A 17,774-nucleotide genomic window follows, 5' to 3' on the forward strand; every position below is an offset into this window, starting at 1 on the left:
GAGACCTCCGGGTTTAAGGCGGTATATAAATTCAATAAATAGTAGTAGTAGTAGTAGTAGTAGTAGTAGTAGTAGTAATACCAATGCAACTCCAAACTATGTGTACCCGCAGGGAAAAAATTTAAAAAAACATACCGTATTTTTTGCTCTATAAGACTCACTTTTCCCTCCTAAAAAGTAAGGGGAAATGTGTGTGCGTCTTATGGAGCGAATGCAGGCTGCGCAGCTATCCCAGAAGCCAGAACAGCAAGAGGGATTGCTGCTTTCACTGTGCAGCGATCCCTCTTGCTGTTTTGGCTTCTGAGATTCAGAATTTTTTCTTCTTGTTTTTCTCCTCCAAAAACTAGGTGCATCTTGTGGTCTGGTGCATCTTATAGAGCAAAAAATACGGTATACTGTTGGGAGAATGTTGTTTTATTTTCTCTTCCAGTTGACACCTAAATCACTACTTAAGCAAGATTGGGTTTTCTACTTTTGTAAAATTGGTTTTTAGCAGGCACACAATTAATTTTAAAGATCAATGTATTTTTTAATTACCAGCTGTTTGTTTATGCCTAAAGCTAGTATAATTTAAAAACTGTTGATAAATGGGGGTCATGTAAAAGTGGACAAGGATTGATAACTCTGCCAACATCATTTGTATAGCTAAGACTTATACATAAAGTTACTGGACAAAGGAGTATTTAAGTGACATAGCATGGTGTACGTAAGTGATAAAACATGAGATAGTGATCAGAGGACTAACCAACTTAGGCTGCCCCACTAGCAAAAATTCTGTTATATGTAAGCTCCCATATGGGAGTGAATACAGTAGTCAAGGATGGCAGAAAAGGAATGCACATAGGTGGTCGAACTGTTTCTCGGGTATCTATTGACTAAAAATTAGACATGTAAACTTTTTGTGATGTAAAAGATGAAGTTCAAACTAATGAACAGTCTATGGAATGAGGTGGCCTTGCATTGCAATTAACAACCCCTGAAAGTAGTACAACTTGTGTGCTTCCTAAACACTAATTTCATATTGTAAGAAAAGATCAAATGAAGTATTTTCAGACTTAGCTAAAACCAATGCCATGAATATGGCAAAGGGGATTAGCTGTGGTTGTTTTGTTTTGGAACTAAAACAATTTGTAAAGCATTTCTCTATGGGTTTCAGTCACAACTCATCCATTTTTTTCCTCCCAGACATTTAGTGTAGACCCGTAATGTGTTGAACTGCATTTTGCTTGTTCTTGTTCTTTTTTGCAGATTTTAATATTGTGCAACATGAAGCAACTGGATGCATAAAAACTGACTCTTAGTGGAATGAAACATTGCCCAGATCCATTAGATATTATTCAAAACTTTACTTGCAGAACTTTCTTCAAATAATACATCCAAATAATACCATACAATATCAGTGTGCATGTTTGGCACTGGCTCATCATCTTATAAACAGACCTAGAAGCAAAGGTCTCTATCCTTACAGCCTCCATTTTGCCTGGAGCTGTATTCACTCTCAGAGAGTTTCATGTACAAAGCCTGGGAACAAAGACTAAAGGCAACTCCCTTGTTTGCCACAAACTTTAATTTTAAAACTGTTCATAGTTCAGCTTGTCAGCCTTTTCAGTAGTGGACAGCAGTATGGAGCAGCAGCACTTAACTGACCTCACAGTGGGTGGGTCACTGTTGCTTACCCAGAGGCACAGTGGGAGGAGCAAAGTGGTGGGGGAGGTCAGTGCTGTTAGAATGCAGCAGTAGAGCCAATATGACACTCCTGCTGGGGTGTTTGCACAGCACCAATCTCCCTGTGGCTCCTCCCACTCTCCCAGTAAGTGGCAGCAACTCTGCTGCCAGGAAGTCAAGTAAATGCCATCTGCTTTTGTGTGTCGTTTCATTGGCTGCCAGTAGTTTTATTCCATAACTGTTTACTCTGAATTAAATGTTGCTTGTTCAGTTATTTTTGTAAATACAGGGATTTTAAATGCATTGGATCGGCAAATAGATAAACTGACCTTGTTTTTAAACAATCTCTCCTATTAAATAGGCTGTGAAATGGAATACAGTCAGTTTCCAAGAGCATTTTGCACAAAAGATGTTCATTGAATGTGCTCAGAAAGTAACTTTTGCATTTCCCCTTGTCCTTGAAAGGGCATATTGCTCAACAGTATTTTGTGTGCTGGCTATTATTTCTGTCTGTGGTGCTTTTTATTAGAGTGGGAGGTTCTACTGGTATGGCACACCCAGAGTAAATACCTATCGGTGATCTTACAGCAACTGCTACAAGGTTTGTTTGTCTCCAGACATATGCCTCCCAAGACTGTATCCTTTCTATTTCAGCAGTGCATGCTTTACTTCAGGCACGGGGAGAACAGCTACAGGTTAACAAATTATGAAAGGTATTCCTGTTGGCATCCATCTGTCTCAAGAGACAATGGAGTGTGCCTCTGGGGGTGAAGCCAAATTGCTGCTTTAGCAGCACCAAAGTGACCTCCCCAGGGTGCAAGCCTAGGCAGTGTGTATGGGGATCTTGGACTGCCCAAATGCCCCACTGATGTTGTTCATTTAGGTATAGGTGTTAACTAAACTATCACCCTTGACTTTATTTGCCTATTATTGGTTCCATCAATGACAGACAATATTGTATGGGAGTGTAGGGCTCAGTAGTACAGTGAATACTTTCCATGCAGAGGAAGGACAGTTCAGTCTAGCATTACAATTTTTAAGAAAGCATATTGTGGTAGCAGGGGTAGCAAACATTGGTCTGACATCTTGGAGAGTTAGTAGCTGCTAGAATCAACATTACTTGCTAAGAAACCTGACTTATCTATTCAACCCTTGTCCAAAAACATAGCTTACTTTACTAACACCTCTGGGTAAAAAGTTGACCCCTTAGAAATAGCTTGTTCTCACTAATTGGAAAATGATCTCATGACTTGCACCTGTGCTGAGTCTTCAGCAACAATGGCAGTTAACTAATCAAAAGATACCTCAGCTGTGAGACAGAAGGCTCTCTCTAAAGTTTTGGAAGGTTACAGCTTGCTTGTACCTTGATTGGGTAGGAAGGCTTAGCTCAGTACCTAGGCCAAACTTTTTCTCTTCTTGTCTGGTGCCTCACACTTTGATTTCTGACACCTCTGGTTATGTTTCTGTGCGGTCCGTTGCTCTGAAAGGTTTATATTAGAGCCGGGTAAGTTATCTTTATTGGTTTTTGCTCAGTTTTGGCATTAACAAATGTACTCCTAACTATCTCTGTTTTCTCACTGGTACACAGTTTCTTTTTATGCTGCTTTTAAAAAATCATTTTAAATCCATATCTTCAACTCTTGTGTATTTTCTCAGTGAAGGCCTTGGCGCTGAGTCCAATTATCTTGGCCTCTTGGTCAAACTGCTACTGTGGAGCTTTTGTGGGCCTGAGGCTCAAGGACAGGAAGCCTGGTTTTTAGTTTGGGTAGCTGTGAATCTCAGCTGACATCTGGTAACATCTGGGAGCCTCCTGGCCCAAACTGTGTTTTACATTGCAGGGTTGATTCTTGATTCTGGTTACCTGGCAAATGAACAAGGGCTGGTTCCCAGGGTTTGGGGACCCCAGTAACCACACACACACACACACACACACACACACACACACACACACACTGCCTTTAAAGAGTATGATCTACACAGGCTTTTGCCTTGGAGAAACCAAACTGGTAATTAGAAATGTTAAAATAGACCACAGTCCGATAATAGCAAAGGAGTTTAAAGCAATATTTAAATGAAAGAAACCAAGTGCACTAGTTACCCATTATATAGTAATCAGTATGTTGGGAAAGAGAATAAGTACTCACATGTGAAAGTAGCAGAAGGCAGATTATTAGTCAGTTACATTATACAACCCACAGGAATCTGGTATGTGTTTTCAAGCAGGAAACATTGGCCCTTGTGTACATTCATTCTGCCTGAAGAAGTACCAGAAGATCATAAATAACAAAAGGGCATTTCTCTTCCTTAGAAGTGTGAGTTATGAAGTACAATTGCTGTTCACCTTTCACTGCTTGTTGAAAACTTATCCATTCACTCAAGCCTTTGTGTGGACTGATGCGATACATGTTTTAGAAATTGACTGCTGCTGCTTGTTAATGAAATAGTTGGCTGCCAGTTGTGCAAATATTTAGTTGAGTCCAGCCATTATGCTTTGTGTTTGTAAGGAGTCTTTGCCATCTTTTGTGTGGTTGCTTTCCAGTTATTTATAGCGTGTTATCATGTCCCCCTCAGTCCTCTTCTCTCATAAAAGGACTGTTGCCCACATTAAATGTTTTGTTTGCAGGTCATCCCAATGGGGGAAAAAACCCTGCTGAAAACTGAGAGGATGAGGAAAAATGTGATCGAAATGGTGAGCTGCTGCTCTCCTGCACAATGCTTGAGAGTGTGGTCAGACATTTGTATTACTGCGCTTTTGATCCCTGGCCTTCAAGCTGATAAAATCTAGCAGGAGGAGGTTGACTGGATGGATCCAGAATGGGTTCATGCCTTGCTATGGGAGGGAGTTTTGCCTACCACCTTGAAAGAGGTAGTGCAAACTCTCGTAAAGTGGTCCTCCATGGATCTGAAGGTTTTAGAAAACTGCCAGCCAATCTCTAATACTCTATTACTGAGCAAAGTTATTGAGAGGGTGGTGACCAGCCGGCTGCAGGTATGCCAGAAGGAAGTAGAGTATCTGGACCTATTTCAGTCTGGTCTTAGGTCTATTTTTGGCACTGAAACAGCATTGGTTGCCCTTTGCCAGTATATAGATGGGGAAGTACGACCCTGTTGGTTCTCCTTAATTGCGCCATGTGTTTTCATACCATTGACCATGGCAGCGTTCTGGACCATACCCAGCTGGGACAGCAGCTGTTCCACTTTGCCCGCCTGCCCAGGGACCTGGTCCCTGCAGTACTCTCTGCAGTCCTCTTCGCTTCTGTAGCAGCAGCAGTCCTCCAAGTGGGGGAGACAGCAGTCCCCCCAAGAGCCGCAGCAGCAGGAGTCTCTGGGTGGGGAAGTTGGCAGTCATCACTCCCAACAGCCACCACAGCAGCAGCAGGAGGAGGAGGAGGAGTTCTCTCTGGGTGGGGAAGACGGCAGTCCCCACCGAGGGGTTGCAGGGTCAGGTGGATGGAATCCAGGGCAGGCAGGCTTTATAACGCTGCCCCAGCAGCTGGACCATGACCAGCTGGAGCAGCAGCTGCTCCCACTTTGACTGCCTGCCCAGGGACCTGGTCCCTGCAGTACTCTCTGCAATCCTTTTCACTTCTGTAGCAGCAGGAAGGGTAGCATTTTAATGATGTGATGAGAACTGATATGTGAATTGATTTAACGTTCCCCAAATGTGATGGCAATAGCATGTTAGTCTATATAGCCTCCTTCTGAAGAGGCTGCCTGGCCCTGAATCAGTTTAATGCTTTGGTTAAAAAGCTTTATTAAGTACCTGCTGGATTTTTAAAATCTCCTTTGGACTGGCATATCCTTGCTGTTACTGTGCACACATTTTTATCATAAAACCAATGTGATTAACTGAACTTCTGAACATTTCTGCTTCTCCCAGAATGAGCTGATCCTCCAGCTATTGCTCAGGACAATTTATTTGGCATTAAAATAGCATTTTATGCTTGAGCAATCCATCTGCTGGGCCCAAAATTAGCTGATTCTGCTAGGTATAGATGAGCAGTTTTATAGCACTCCATGATTACATACTTGGTTTTCAGCCCTGCTGAAACTAGAACAACTGGATGTTTCAACCAGTCTGTCAATTGTGGGTCTACATGCCCCCACAATCACTAATGTAACAGAAGCCTGCAGAAATCCAGGCTTTCTTGTGAAATCAGGAGAGCACTTAAGGACATATATAGGAAACAATAAACAGTGCTCTCTAGGTTAAGTTAATGCCAAGCTCACAAAATTCAAATAGATTGCTGTTCAGACTAAAAACTACAGAGGGGAACAACTTAAATCACAACAAAACAATAGGTCCTACAGTTCAAAACTCTGTGAGATTGTTTGATTTTCTTTTACCTCATCACATGTTAAAACTAGAAAGTGTATTCCCAGAGAGTAAGGGGAAATTTCCATTCACCGCTAAGCCCACAACCTTTGTTTCTACCAAAAAAAGCAGGGGTGATATAAGGAAAACAGTAATTATTGTTGGTTCTGCACATTTCATAGCTGATAACCAGAAGTGTAGAGACTGTTGCAAAAGTGTTTAATCGTCCATTTATAACTGGAGTTGCAAGCATTCTGTTTGGAAACCACCATCCATTTCTTTGTGGTAGTTTGCATGATCCTGTGTCAGATTTCTGACCATAGCCAGAAGTGTAACAGGTTCAAGAGCTGTTGCTCCAGTTTCTCTCTGGATCATCTTATTGTTACAAATAACAACTTTGGAAGTGGCGCTGACTTGATTCTAAGAGTTCCTTAGCTCATCCATACACAGATGGCTGGTGGCAGCACAGGAAAACATGGCATTGGGAAAGGCAAGAGGCAAGAGTGGGCTTGTTCAAGAGCTGCAGTCACAGCCACAGCTTCTCACAGGTGCCATCAAGGCAGCAGCAGTAGAGCAAGTCAGGAGGTGGACTTCTCCAGATTTGTTTCTAGGAAGACTGCCTAGAGCCTTGCTCAGTAGACATTTCCATGGGGAGCATGGTGATAGTCAGGACCATGCACTCTGGCTCTGAACTCTTTGTTAGAAGGTATATGCAAATTGGTTCTGTACACAGTGTCAGCCTGTACACACAAAGGCTTTGTGAAGAAGTTCAGTTAAATTTGTAGAGGTCAGATCAGCAGACATGATTCACTAACACATTTTCATTATCAATTGTCATATGAAAATGTGTTTGTGTCTGTATATAGATACACACAGATGTGTACCTGTGCACACACACTCACACCCACTGCTGATCTGGTTAGGTATGTGCTAGTTGTGATAAGCCACCCCAGAAATTCAAAGCCTGGAAATGCTGTGCTCCAAGGCTTCTCCTGTCTTGCTGAAATCCAATTCCGTAAGTCATTTCCACCATCACCGCCCCCTACTTTTCCTCCATCTGCCCTGGAGACAGCATCTGTGAATCTATCAGCAGCCTATTTTAGGCAACAAGAAAGGCCATGACAATATGGTCACCTGCTGCCTCTTATTTGGTAGTGACAGCAATGCCTACACAGGTGTCCATGCCTCCAAGGGACCCATTCCTACAGATATTTTGGTGACTTCGGGGGGTGGGGCGGTTAGCGGAATTGTCTTCCCACCTAAAAAATGCACTCAGTTCATTGCCAAAGGATGTCTTTTGTCAATATGTACTGAGTCTCCTTTATGTGGAAGCTTTCCTAATGTATACTGTTTTCCTAGCTGCTTAAGAATTGCTAGACTGCAGTGTAAATATGCACTGAGAGGGAAGTTTTTAATGTGTATTCGTTTACACAACAGTCAATAATGGTCTTTCATGTCAATTTACATTTAGATGCTAGTAAAACTGGTATTTCTGACCTAATCAGCTGTAAAATCTGCTTCAAAGAGGCAAATAACATCCACTTTAGAAAGCAAATTTAACACCCGCATTTCCCAGATGGCTAAATACATATTTACACAATAGACTGTGAATGTTAATTAGGGGGTCTTGGCCAGACCACCATTGCCAGATTTAATGCCTATTAATATTAATGGCAGTGGTGCATATTCACCTAGAGAACAGTGTTCTTAATTAGAACAGTGACAATTCCAGCCCAATGGAGTTCCCTGGCTGAATGCTCCTTTAGTTACATGGATGTAAATCTCGTTTAATATATTTAATAAATGGGAATAGAATGCAGCATTTGGAAGACTCGTGCATATTTATTATTCATTGTTTACTCAATAATAAGTCTTTGAAGCTCTTTACATAATATAGCTAAAATACATTAAAATGCTAAAACATATACATTGCAGTTAAGGCAGCATGCTGGCCACCTCAAACCTGAGTTCAGAAACAGCAATAAATAAATAAAGAACTATATAACATGTGAAACATTTGTCAGTACTTTAAATAATGCATCATTCTCATGTTATAAAAAGTAGTCTTCACAAGTTCAAGTAGTAAACCTGACATGGGGAAAAACAGTACAGCAATTATAAAGAAACATTTCCCATTTGCAAGAGAGTGTTAAAAAAAAATCAGTGTTTTTAATTTCTGCATTATTTTTTAAAAAACAAGGAAACCACATTGTTTCTTGCAGCTATGTATTCCATGGCATCTTCCCCAGCCCCATTTAAGCCAGAAACATCAGAAGAGAAAGATTTATAATGGAAACATCGATAGAACTCTAGCAGACAGTGCTCAAATACATGTAAACAAAATCTCTTTCTAAAAGGGATGTCTGAATTCCAATTGATTCTAATTATCTGCTAAGAGACACAGAAAAGAAGGAAAGATTAGGGGAGGATGACAAACATCTCTATCCTGTAGTTTCAAAATTTCACAGCTTTTTCATGTAGCAGATGAGTAAAAGAAAGAATTTTTTTTTAAAATCATTAGTGTTTGCTGCTGATATATTAAGCACACAGAAAGAAGCCAATATATTGAAAGGAAACAGAAAAAAACCCATAAAACAAGTTGCATGTTGACACCATTCTTTTGTGAGATTTAAATAAGACATATGCTATAAAACACAAGCATGTTGTAGAACATTTTTAGTTTGAGGTTTGAAGTTGTGTTATTCTTGGCGTACCATTTAGGGAGAGGGCGGGAAGCTTAAATAATATTGAATTGAATAAATAACCTTTATTGATCATGCTCAGCAATCTTCTGGGCAACCCTAAGACATGAAAATGTAGACAAGGGAAAGTATAAAATTCAAATTTGACCCCATGGGCCTAGAGACATTATCAAGAGAGGGAAAGACTAAGCTGAATTCACATTCAAAGGAAGCAGCTACTGACTTCTTTTGGAGATAATGGCAGTCCGCTGGGGTCCTACAAAAGAGAGAAATATAAAATAGCGAGGAATAAATGTTTATGGTGTTACTTTATATTTCCCTTGAAATGTGAATATTTATGCAAAATGCATTGCTGTAGGTTTTCTGCAAATGAAAATTAAATCATCACACATGTAATGTGGAAGAATCTCAGGGGCCCACTTTAGCCAAAATACACTCTCTAACAACTTGCCACGCAGACTCAACTGTTAAACCTAGCACCAGAATTTTCAAGGGCTGATTTCTGTCATGTTCTCCCACCCCACATGTATTTTATTGTATCAATGTATATTTGGCAGCAAATACAGCAGATGATTTCCTCTTGTAGTAAAATGGTTTTGGAACACTTTGGTCTTTGGGGATCACTGTGAACAAATGTAGCTTAAAGCAGTACTGCATTTATCCATTGAAATGTGCCATAGGAGAAGTACGGCATCATTATGGAACTTCAGACAAAGACGTGTTAGCTATCACACTGGTATGAGGTCTATGGCTAGCTGTTTCTGTTTCTGTTCAAACATTGCCGTGAGTTCTATTGGAAAGAACAAGAATTATTCTGCCCGTTTTCTTCTTAAGTTGTAAAACAGGGGTTGTCAACATTTTGGGGCCATTGGGCACATTGAAACCACAGAATCTGTCAACTGGCATCAGACATACCCTGCAACCATGCACACACAGACTCATTGCAATAAAACTCCCAGACATGCACTTATTGCAACCACTGAAATACACACGCACACTGCAACTACACATACACTAACTCCCCCTCCCCCAGCAGTGGTGTGGATATTTTCATTCCCCCCCCCCAAAAAAAAACACCATAATGGGCATAGGATGATCTTCCTGGAGAGGGCAGGTGCGAAAGGGAGAATTACCGTCTTTTTCCATCTATAAGATGCCCCCTATTTGGGGGGTCTCAGATTTAAGAAAATGGGGGGAGATAGCCTAGAGTATAAGGTAAAGGTAAAGGTACCCCTGCCCGTACGAGCCAGTCTTGACAGACTCTAGGGTTGTGCGCCCATCTCATTCAAGAGGCCGGGGGCCAGCGCTGTCCGGAGACACTTCCGGGTCACGTGGCCAGCATGACGAAGCTGCATCTGGAGAGCCAGCGCAGCACGCGGAAATGCCGTTTACCTTCCTGCCAGTAAGCAGTCCCTATTTATCTACTTGCACCCGGGGGTGCTTTCGAACTGCTAGGTTGGCAGGCACTGGGACCGAACAACGGGAGTGCACCCCGCCGCGGGGATTCGAACCACCGACCTTTCGATCGGCAAGCCCTAGGTGCTGAGGCTTTTACCCACATCCTATTTTTGACATTCTTTTTAAGGAAAAGAACCTAGTCTTATACACGGAAAAATATGGTAATCCAGCAGCAAGGCCGCTCCACTTCCCTGTGGAGCGGTGTTGCAGGCAGGTCACATGCTATTACCGTGTACAGCGGGGCGTGTCAGTGCCATAGGGGAGTTCCAGCCGCATCACGCCCCCAGTCGAACAATCTGGTTGGCCGTGGGGCGTGGCTTACCTTATTTAAGCAGCCACATGGCCGGGGGATCTCCCTCTTGTTCCTCCTTCCTTCGCATCTGCTTAATGCTTAGGTCTCTAAAACCTGGTTCATGGGAGGGGAGGTTGTGACCATCACCTGCCCCTCCTCTTTAAGGGTATTCTGTTAAAGGGATCCGGGGGTGTGGCTGTCATCCGAAGCACGGGTATGGGTAGGGCCATGCCATGACCCCATTGGGGACCCTGGGGGAGCTCTCAGTTGATGTACATCAACAGGGCTCCCTCTACTGGTGGTTGACCCTTACTGGACTATCTGCATGGCAGGCAGGAATCGGATATAGTCGGTCAATTCTGGTGCCTAAGCCAATACCACTCCCATTCTGTAACCAATAAAGTTGTGGCCTTCATTAGCCCATTAACCTAAAATACTGGTGTCCATGTGTTTTATTATTCAACAAATGGGGGAGGGCCTTGACACACAATTCTCCTCCATGCACACTGCTACAGCAATTGGACTTGAAAAAGGGAAACATCAGTGGCAGACTTTGGGCTCTCAAATTTCAGCAGCACCTTATGCGACACTAAAATTTGTCCCTCTTGCTCCCTTCTACAGCGTTCTTGTGGCACCCCCTGCAGTGAGGTGCCCAGTGCTACTACATCATCCTAAAACTACCTCTGAAACCATTATAATATTTTTCTCAAGTCTAATTACAGAGGGGAGGAGTGAAGGGGGGAATTCAACCGGGGTGGGAGAGTTCATCATTCCCTTGCTGAAATTTCTCCTCCTTTGATGCAATTAGTCTTGAATGAGACCGTTATATATTGGCTCATGTTTATATCCTTCCCACAAAAGTTTTGTTTTTATCCTGACCTTTTATATCTTTTTTCTTGTTTTCTCTCCCCCTCCCCCCGAGAATGTCTTTGTCTTCCTCTTAAAATGCCTTGAGTAGCTTTGTTATTTTTAACATTCAAATATCCTTCTTCTTGTGAGTGGATTCCAGCATACCCCGTGATGTCCACTTTAGGGTAGTTGCGTGTGGTTCTGTTGTAGCCACACTTGTCAGAACCATGCAGGCAAGCAAAATATCACAAAGTATCTCCTGAACAAAGCCTCAAGCAGATAGCTGGCTGTGTCAGTGAATTTTCTAAATCTGAAGGACAGAATATCATAGGGAGTATGCAATCACCAGGGTCTTCTGAAGTTCAGAAAGAGCCCAGGAGATAATGTCATTGGTACAAAACGTTGTCAGAAGATAATGGTCTCCTGCTGCTAGATTAAAGCCTGGGAAGACTGAGCCCTCTTAGCAAAACTACACACAGGCAGAACCAAGCTACTGATGGTATTTTCAAAGTAGGAGGCATTTATCTTGTAACAACATCCTATTCCATTCACTCTGCTCTTTTGTTGTGGCAGAACAGAAAAGAACTGTGTCATTGTTGAGAATATGCCTTGCTGTTTTCTGATTGGTTCATCTTGCTTTCCAACCTTGCCATGATTCTTGGGCTGCTGTCCTAAGCATGCTTAAATGGATGCTTAAACCCCAATTTAAATCAATAAGGCTGCATCCTTAAACACATGTAAGTACTAAGGAGTAAGCCTGACTGAACACAATAGGACTGACTTCTGAGTATACCTATATGGGATTGCACTGTTATTACTGTCTTCCAAGCATTTTAATACTCTACCTTTCTATTTGCAAACACAAATTTATTTCATGTGAGGAACTCAATTCCTCTGAATATGATAAAACAAAAGGCATCTCTCAAACATATATCCTCTGCTCAGCTGAATTTTATTATCGAGAATGTGTAAATACAAACAACCAAATACCACTGCTTGAAAAGGAATAGCACTGGTGGTACTTTAGTTATTTACAGACTAAATAGGCAGGGCATAGTTGAGTTTGGCAAGGGGTGTTTTTTATATCCAATATCTCCACCTTACACCAAATATTTCAGCTCAGTGCTGATCTGTGCTCTAATCAATCAGCCATGCTCAAGAGTACAGTGGTGCCCGGCAAGACGAATGCCTTGCAAGGCGGAAAACCCGCTAGACGAAAGGGTTTTCCGTTTTTGAGTTGCTTCGCAAGACGATTTTCCCTATGGGCTTGCTTCGCAAGACGAAACGTCTTGCTAGTCTTGCGATTTCCCCCCCGCTTCCCTCCCCCTTTTTTCTAAGCCGCTAAGCCTTTAATAGCCGCTAAACCGCTAATAGCGCTAATCCGCTAAGCCGCTAATAGGGTTGCTTCGCAAGACGAAAAAACTGCTAGACGAAGAGAATCGCGGAACGGATTCTTTTCGTCTTGCGAGGCACCACTGTAGATTATTGTTATGCTTTATATACCGTTTTAACTTTCAGGAGCATTCGGTACTAAATCTACAGTATGCTGCGTTGAAACACTGGATCACTGATGAGCTCTCTTCCAGGGTCACCAGTCTGTAAAAATAACAGATTGTAACCTTTTAAATTTTGCACAAAAAGGAATATCCCATGACTCTCCTCAATGGAACCATCACACCTATTTATGTATTTCATAAGATTTATACTCTGCTTGTGTTCCTTTCTTTAAAAAAAAAAAAAAAACCAGTAAAAATCCATAAAAACAACTCTAAATCATTCAAAACAATTTATAGGATCAGAAATTGACTTCATTCTTTTTTTAAAAAAAATCAAACCAGAGCAATAATTAACAGCACAACCCTATGCATATTAGCTTGAGGTAAGCCACACTGAACACCGTGGAACTTATTTCTGAGTAAACATAGGATTGAGTTGTAATAATCTAAGCCTGAAATCCTATGCATACTTGCCTAGGAATAAGTTTCATTTAACTCCTTAGGACTACTTCTGAATGGATATGCATAGGATTGTGTTGTTAGACTCAATTTGGATTATCTTCCAAGTAAGGCAGTATTTTTTTATTACCACAAACTGGATTACACTTTGAAGATATGGATAGTAGAAGTACAGTGTTTCTGCTCATGAAGGAGTCCTAATGCTGGTATGTTAGGCTCAGACCAAGTCTTCCTCTACTTTTGTTCTAATCATCATCCTGACTTATTCATTGCCCCCAATCTTCAGTTTTTATATTAGGCTTGTTGTGTTAGGTCAAGACGATTGGCTAGCATGTGTTTTGTTTTGGTTTTTGCCTAATAGTATAACCTGTTAGTGGCTTTTATTAAAAGGGCTTTTTTGCCACATATGTTAGTCAGAGTGCCTTTTGCATATGCTCAGCATAAACCTGTTGTGAGGGAAGATTAAGTGGAAGGTGTTGAATGGAATGTTGGATGAAGTGAGAGTGAGTGACAGGCATATTTGGGTCGGTTAATAAATTATACTTTGTGGGTGTGAGAAAGCCATAAAAAGGACTGGGGAAAAGGAGAAGAGAGAGATATAACAGTGTATTTTCTTTCAATTTATTTATTTTATTTTAGGTTTTGTTGTTAAGGGTTAATGCATTCCATCAGTATAATGAAAAATCAGGGGGCAGTAGGTTCTACAAATTTTTTTGGTTTAAAAATGTCTCAACAAATATATTTGAAACTTGCCAGTACAAGAAATGAAGATTTGAGGACTCTCCGTTACAAATTTGGGGTAGAAAATATAAGAAATGGCTTATTCTGAATGAGTTAAAGGGTGTTTTTCTTCTACAGAATTTGCCGGGGTTGTTCTCCATAAAGATTTCTTCCTGTGCACTGTGTGCTTTGGAAAATGGGCTGCTGATTTAGGTCAAAAGGAATGTCTAGTATTTGCTTTTACCTATGAGTTCTGTAATATTAATTGTTATTAAAAATGCTTTTTCCTGGCCAGTGTTAGTCAATGGACCTGTTATTCCATTGTTGCTAAGCAGCAGTTTTTGGCCAATCTTAGCCTCTGAAGTACAAGATTCTCATAGAATAGGCCTCACTCTTGAAGAGCTTACAGGTCAGGTGAGCCAAGAGGTGAGATGTTAGGTGTGAAAGGACAGGGAGAAGAAATCACAAGAGATGAGTAAAAATAGTTTGTGAGGCATGGAGGAAGGGGAAATGTCTTTAAGGTGCACAGTGACTGGGTTTCTAACAGGCAGCTTAAAGGCCCTGAGGAGTCTTCACACAAAAAAGGAAAAGATTTAGGTGGTAACACTGTGCTGTATCTACTGAATTTCTTTGTTCTCCATTCCAGCTTTTAAAGACCAGCATTACCAGTGCTGGCCACCACCCACCCACCCTGCAAATTCAGGCCTTCTCCTGCACCTTCAATAACTATAGAATGTGCAGAAATTGGCTAGAGTGGTTGTAGGGCATGGACACCAGCATTGTACTAATTGCACTTGTAACACGAAGGTAGTGGTGAAGATGGAACTAACTACAGAACTATAGAATACCATACCATTTCAATCTTGCCTAAATTACACACCTGCAGCTTAGCAGTTGTAATTTCCTGACATTTTGGAGCTTGTGTAAAGATGGAAAGCCCTTAACACAACATATTAAAGCAAAATATTTTTCGTTTATTGAACAAACACTCAAAGCTGGAATTCTGCCATACCATGAAGAGGGAGAAGGAATCCCAGTGAAGTACAGTGATATGCTATTGGCCAGGCCCATGGATGATCTTTGGGAAATAAGCTCTTTAGGAAACAACTGCCACCTCAAAGGTCCTAACTATTTGGCAATGTGTAATTTCTCTCTCTCTTCCTCCCGCCTCCATCCACAATTGTTTTACCTCAAATGAAAGGCCCTTGTTTTGTTTTTGTTGCAATTACAGTGCAAGTTGGAGTTTCATGCGTGCACATCTGGCAAAAACATTGCAGCTCGCTGTGAAGGGCCTTGCCCATGCCTTCCAGGACAGGAAAGTCTAAAGCACAAGGCCGAGAAAACTGGTGAGTTGATCTGTTGACTTTGATATGAAATGTCTTTCTAATTACATTTGCTGTTGGTATGCTGTGCAGTCCAATCCATATTTACTCCGAAGAGAGATCCACTGAGTTCGGCGAGAGTTACTTTCAAGCATATGGCTGTTGGATTGCAATCTATGTGGTGGCAATAGAATTACAAGTCCTGGGGCTCTTTTGTTATGACTTGTGAAGAACGTGGAAAAGGCCTCTAGCCCAAGCTTTCTGGAATCCTAGATGAGTGATTTTTAAATATTGAATGGGTCACTGGAGCCTTGCAGTTGAATTGAAATGCTGCTGCAAGTTCATGTGAAGGGTAGTTCATCAGAAGAAGGTGGAAGGAATGTGTGTAACAGCTTCGTCAGTGTGGGAACCAAGGATTGGGCTGTGGAGAGAGAAAATGCAACTTCCTATTGGTAGAACCCTCTGCAGAAATTTTCTGACTTTTTTATAGCATTTGTCTTTGACTGGTGTTTTGGGACATCCTATACATGTCTAGAAGAAAGTCCTATTAAGTTCAGTGTGGAGCTTACTCTCATGTAAGTTCTGTAGTATAAGATTGCAGTCTGAAAGTGGGTTGCAGCACTATCACCATGCAAATAAATGTTTGAAAATTAGGAGGTGGGTCACCAAATGCATGTTTCAGCTAAAAGCAGCCCCTAAGTCTACTAAGAGTTAGGACTACTGTTCTGCATGAGTTCTAAGAACACTTCTTGTTTCTCAAACATTCAGTGTTTCTCACTTTGCGAGACGCCATCAACAGGTGTGTTAAAAAATGCTAACTGGGCAATCAGCAGAGTGGCTAGCCCAGAGACCATTGTAGCATTCCCAGCTGGTGGAATAGAAGAAAACAGAGTGTCCATGTCTATCCTAAGCCTTCACTTATTGCCACCTCCACCAATAGCCTCTGGTTTTCCTCTCTCACATCACTAATGAGCCCAATGAGGACACATGCCAGCCCTGTTTAGGTTTCTGAATCATTAACATGATGAGGGTTTGTGAGGATGAGCACACTGGCGAATGACCTATCATTGCCCCTTCGTCCTACATTAGTTCAAAGAATAACTTCTGGGTAAGGAGATTTTTCTACTCATGTAGGTTCCTTGTGTGATTCAGAACCCTGATTTTCCAAGATTCTAAATTGCGCACTGAAAATTGTAGAAAAGCAACCTATATCTAAAAGGATATCCTTATTGTATTGATATTTTTTATTGTTTTTTAGACCCAAGGAAGATGATATTATGCTGCAGCTATTGTTCTAAATAACAGCATTTAATTTGGCTGCTCCTCTTAAAGAATGCATCATTATTTCCCCTGCTCACCACATTTTATCAAATTTTGAGAAAGCATTTTCCATGGCATGGTCACCCAATATTACACATGTGTTTAGGAATCCCTGATGTGGCTGGGATAGTTTTGGAAAAAACCTCACTGATAAATTGCCACATTTTTATTTTCTTTTTTTCTTCTCTTAAACAAATACACATGCACACCCATTGCCTCACATTATCTGCTCTCTCTATGCCCTTTCACATGCCCTTATCAGAGGCTGTATCATATTAATAAATCTCCAGTGACATTTTAAGCTCACAATTTCATTCACATAACAGAATAAATTCTAATAACTGTTAGGTTGATAAATGCAATTTGACAGGATGTACGTATTCAGCAGGGCAAGCTTTTGTTTTGCTTGAATCTCTGATTAGTTAATTCTGCTGTGCAGAGCACATTGTGATGTGTTCACTCTCTTTCTGGAAACACAACTTCTCAAGTGATTGAGACAATAATTATTTTGGAGTTGGTTCTCTTAATGACCATCCTGTATGTTACTCTCATAATTAGTGCATGTGTGTAACTGATCTACCCATTTTTCCAATCACTGTACTGCTCTCTTATGTGGCCTGTGGCCAATGCAGGTGTCAAAATCCACACCCATGCTGTTTTCCAGGTACTTGAAGGAGGACAACCATATGTAGTCCAGTTCTAAGACTAAAATCAGGTTCCACCTAGCTAAACGGATTGGGCTTTAACTGATTGTCCCAAGGACTCAAAAGTGGCATGGATTGCTAGGCCAGCTCTTGTGGTAAATTGCAGTGGTAGAAATGAGGGCCTTCTTTCCACCCCTACTACAACCAATGTGTTCTGTTGATTCACCGATGCCTGTAAATAATTAAAGTTATGACCTAGTGATATTCCAAGACTGGGGCCTGCCTCTTTCTTGCCAATCACAATACAAGGGTGTTGCTTATCTCAGCCATCTCACAAAGGTGTCAGGTTTTCTTCTTCTGGCAACCAAGGTAGGCAGCAGTGACCAGAAGCAGATTGGCTAGTGGGATGGAGCTACAGCAATAGCCTCCCAGTAGCACTGTTGTGGCTCCCTACCAGAATGGAGATGGTGAAACAGTGAGTGGCACCAATTCAACACTCCTGCCACTATGCTCTCACAGCCCCAACCTCAGT

The 17,774-nt window shown here is 41.5% G+C and overlaps 1 protein-coding gene across 2 annotated transcripts in view; it reads left to right on the plus strand.

Annotated features, from left to right (window-relative positions):
- Positions 1-17,774, plus strand: part of SPOCK1 (SPARC (osteonectin), cwcv and kazal like domains proteoglycan 1) — a 405,646-nt gene that overhangs the window by 304,636 nt on the left and 83,236 nt on the right. For both annotated transcript variants that reach the window (XM_028718100.2, XM_077924543.1), the window contains exon 6: positions 15,188-15,302. In XM_028718100.2, the coding sequence (XP_028573933.2) occupies positions 15,188-15,302 (115 nt within the window). The remainder of the gene's footprint in view (positions 1-15,187; positions 15,303-17,774) is intronic.

Source organism: Podarcis muralis, chromosome 2 (genome assembly GCF_964188315.1).
Source record: "Podarcis muralis chromosome 2, rPodMur119.hap1.1, whole genome shotgun sequence".
Classification (NCBI taxonomy): Eukaryota; Metazoa; Chordata; class Lepidosauria; order Squamata; family Lacertidae; genus Podarcis; species Podarcis muralis.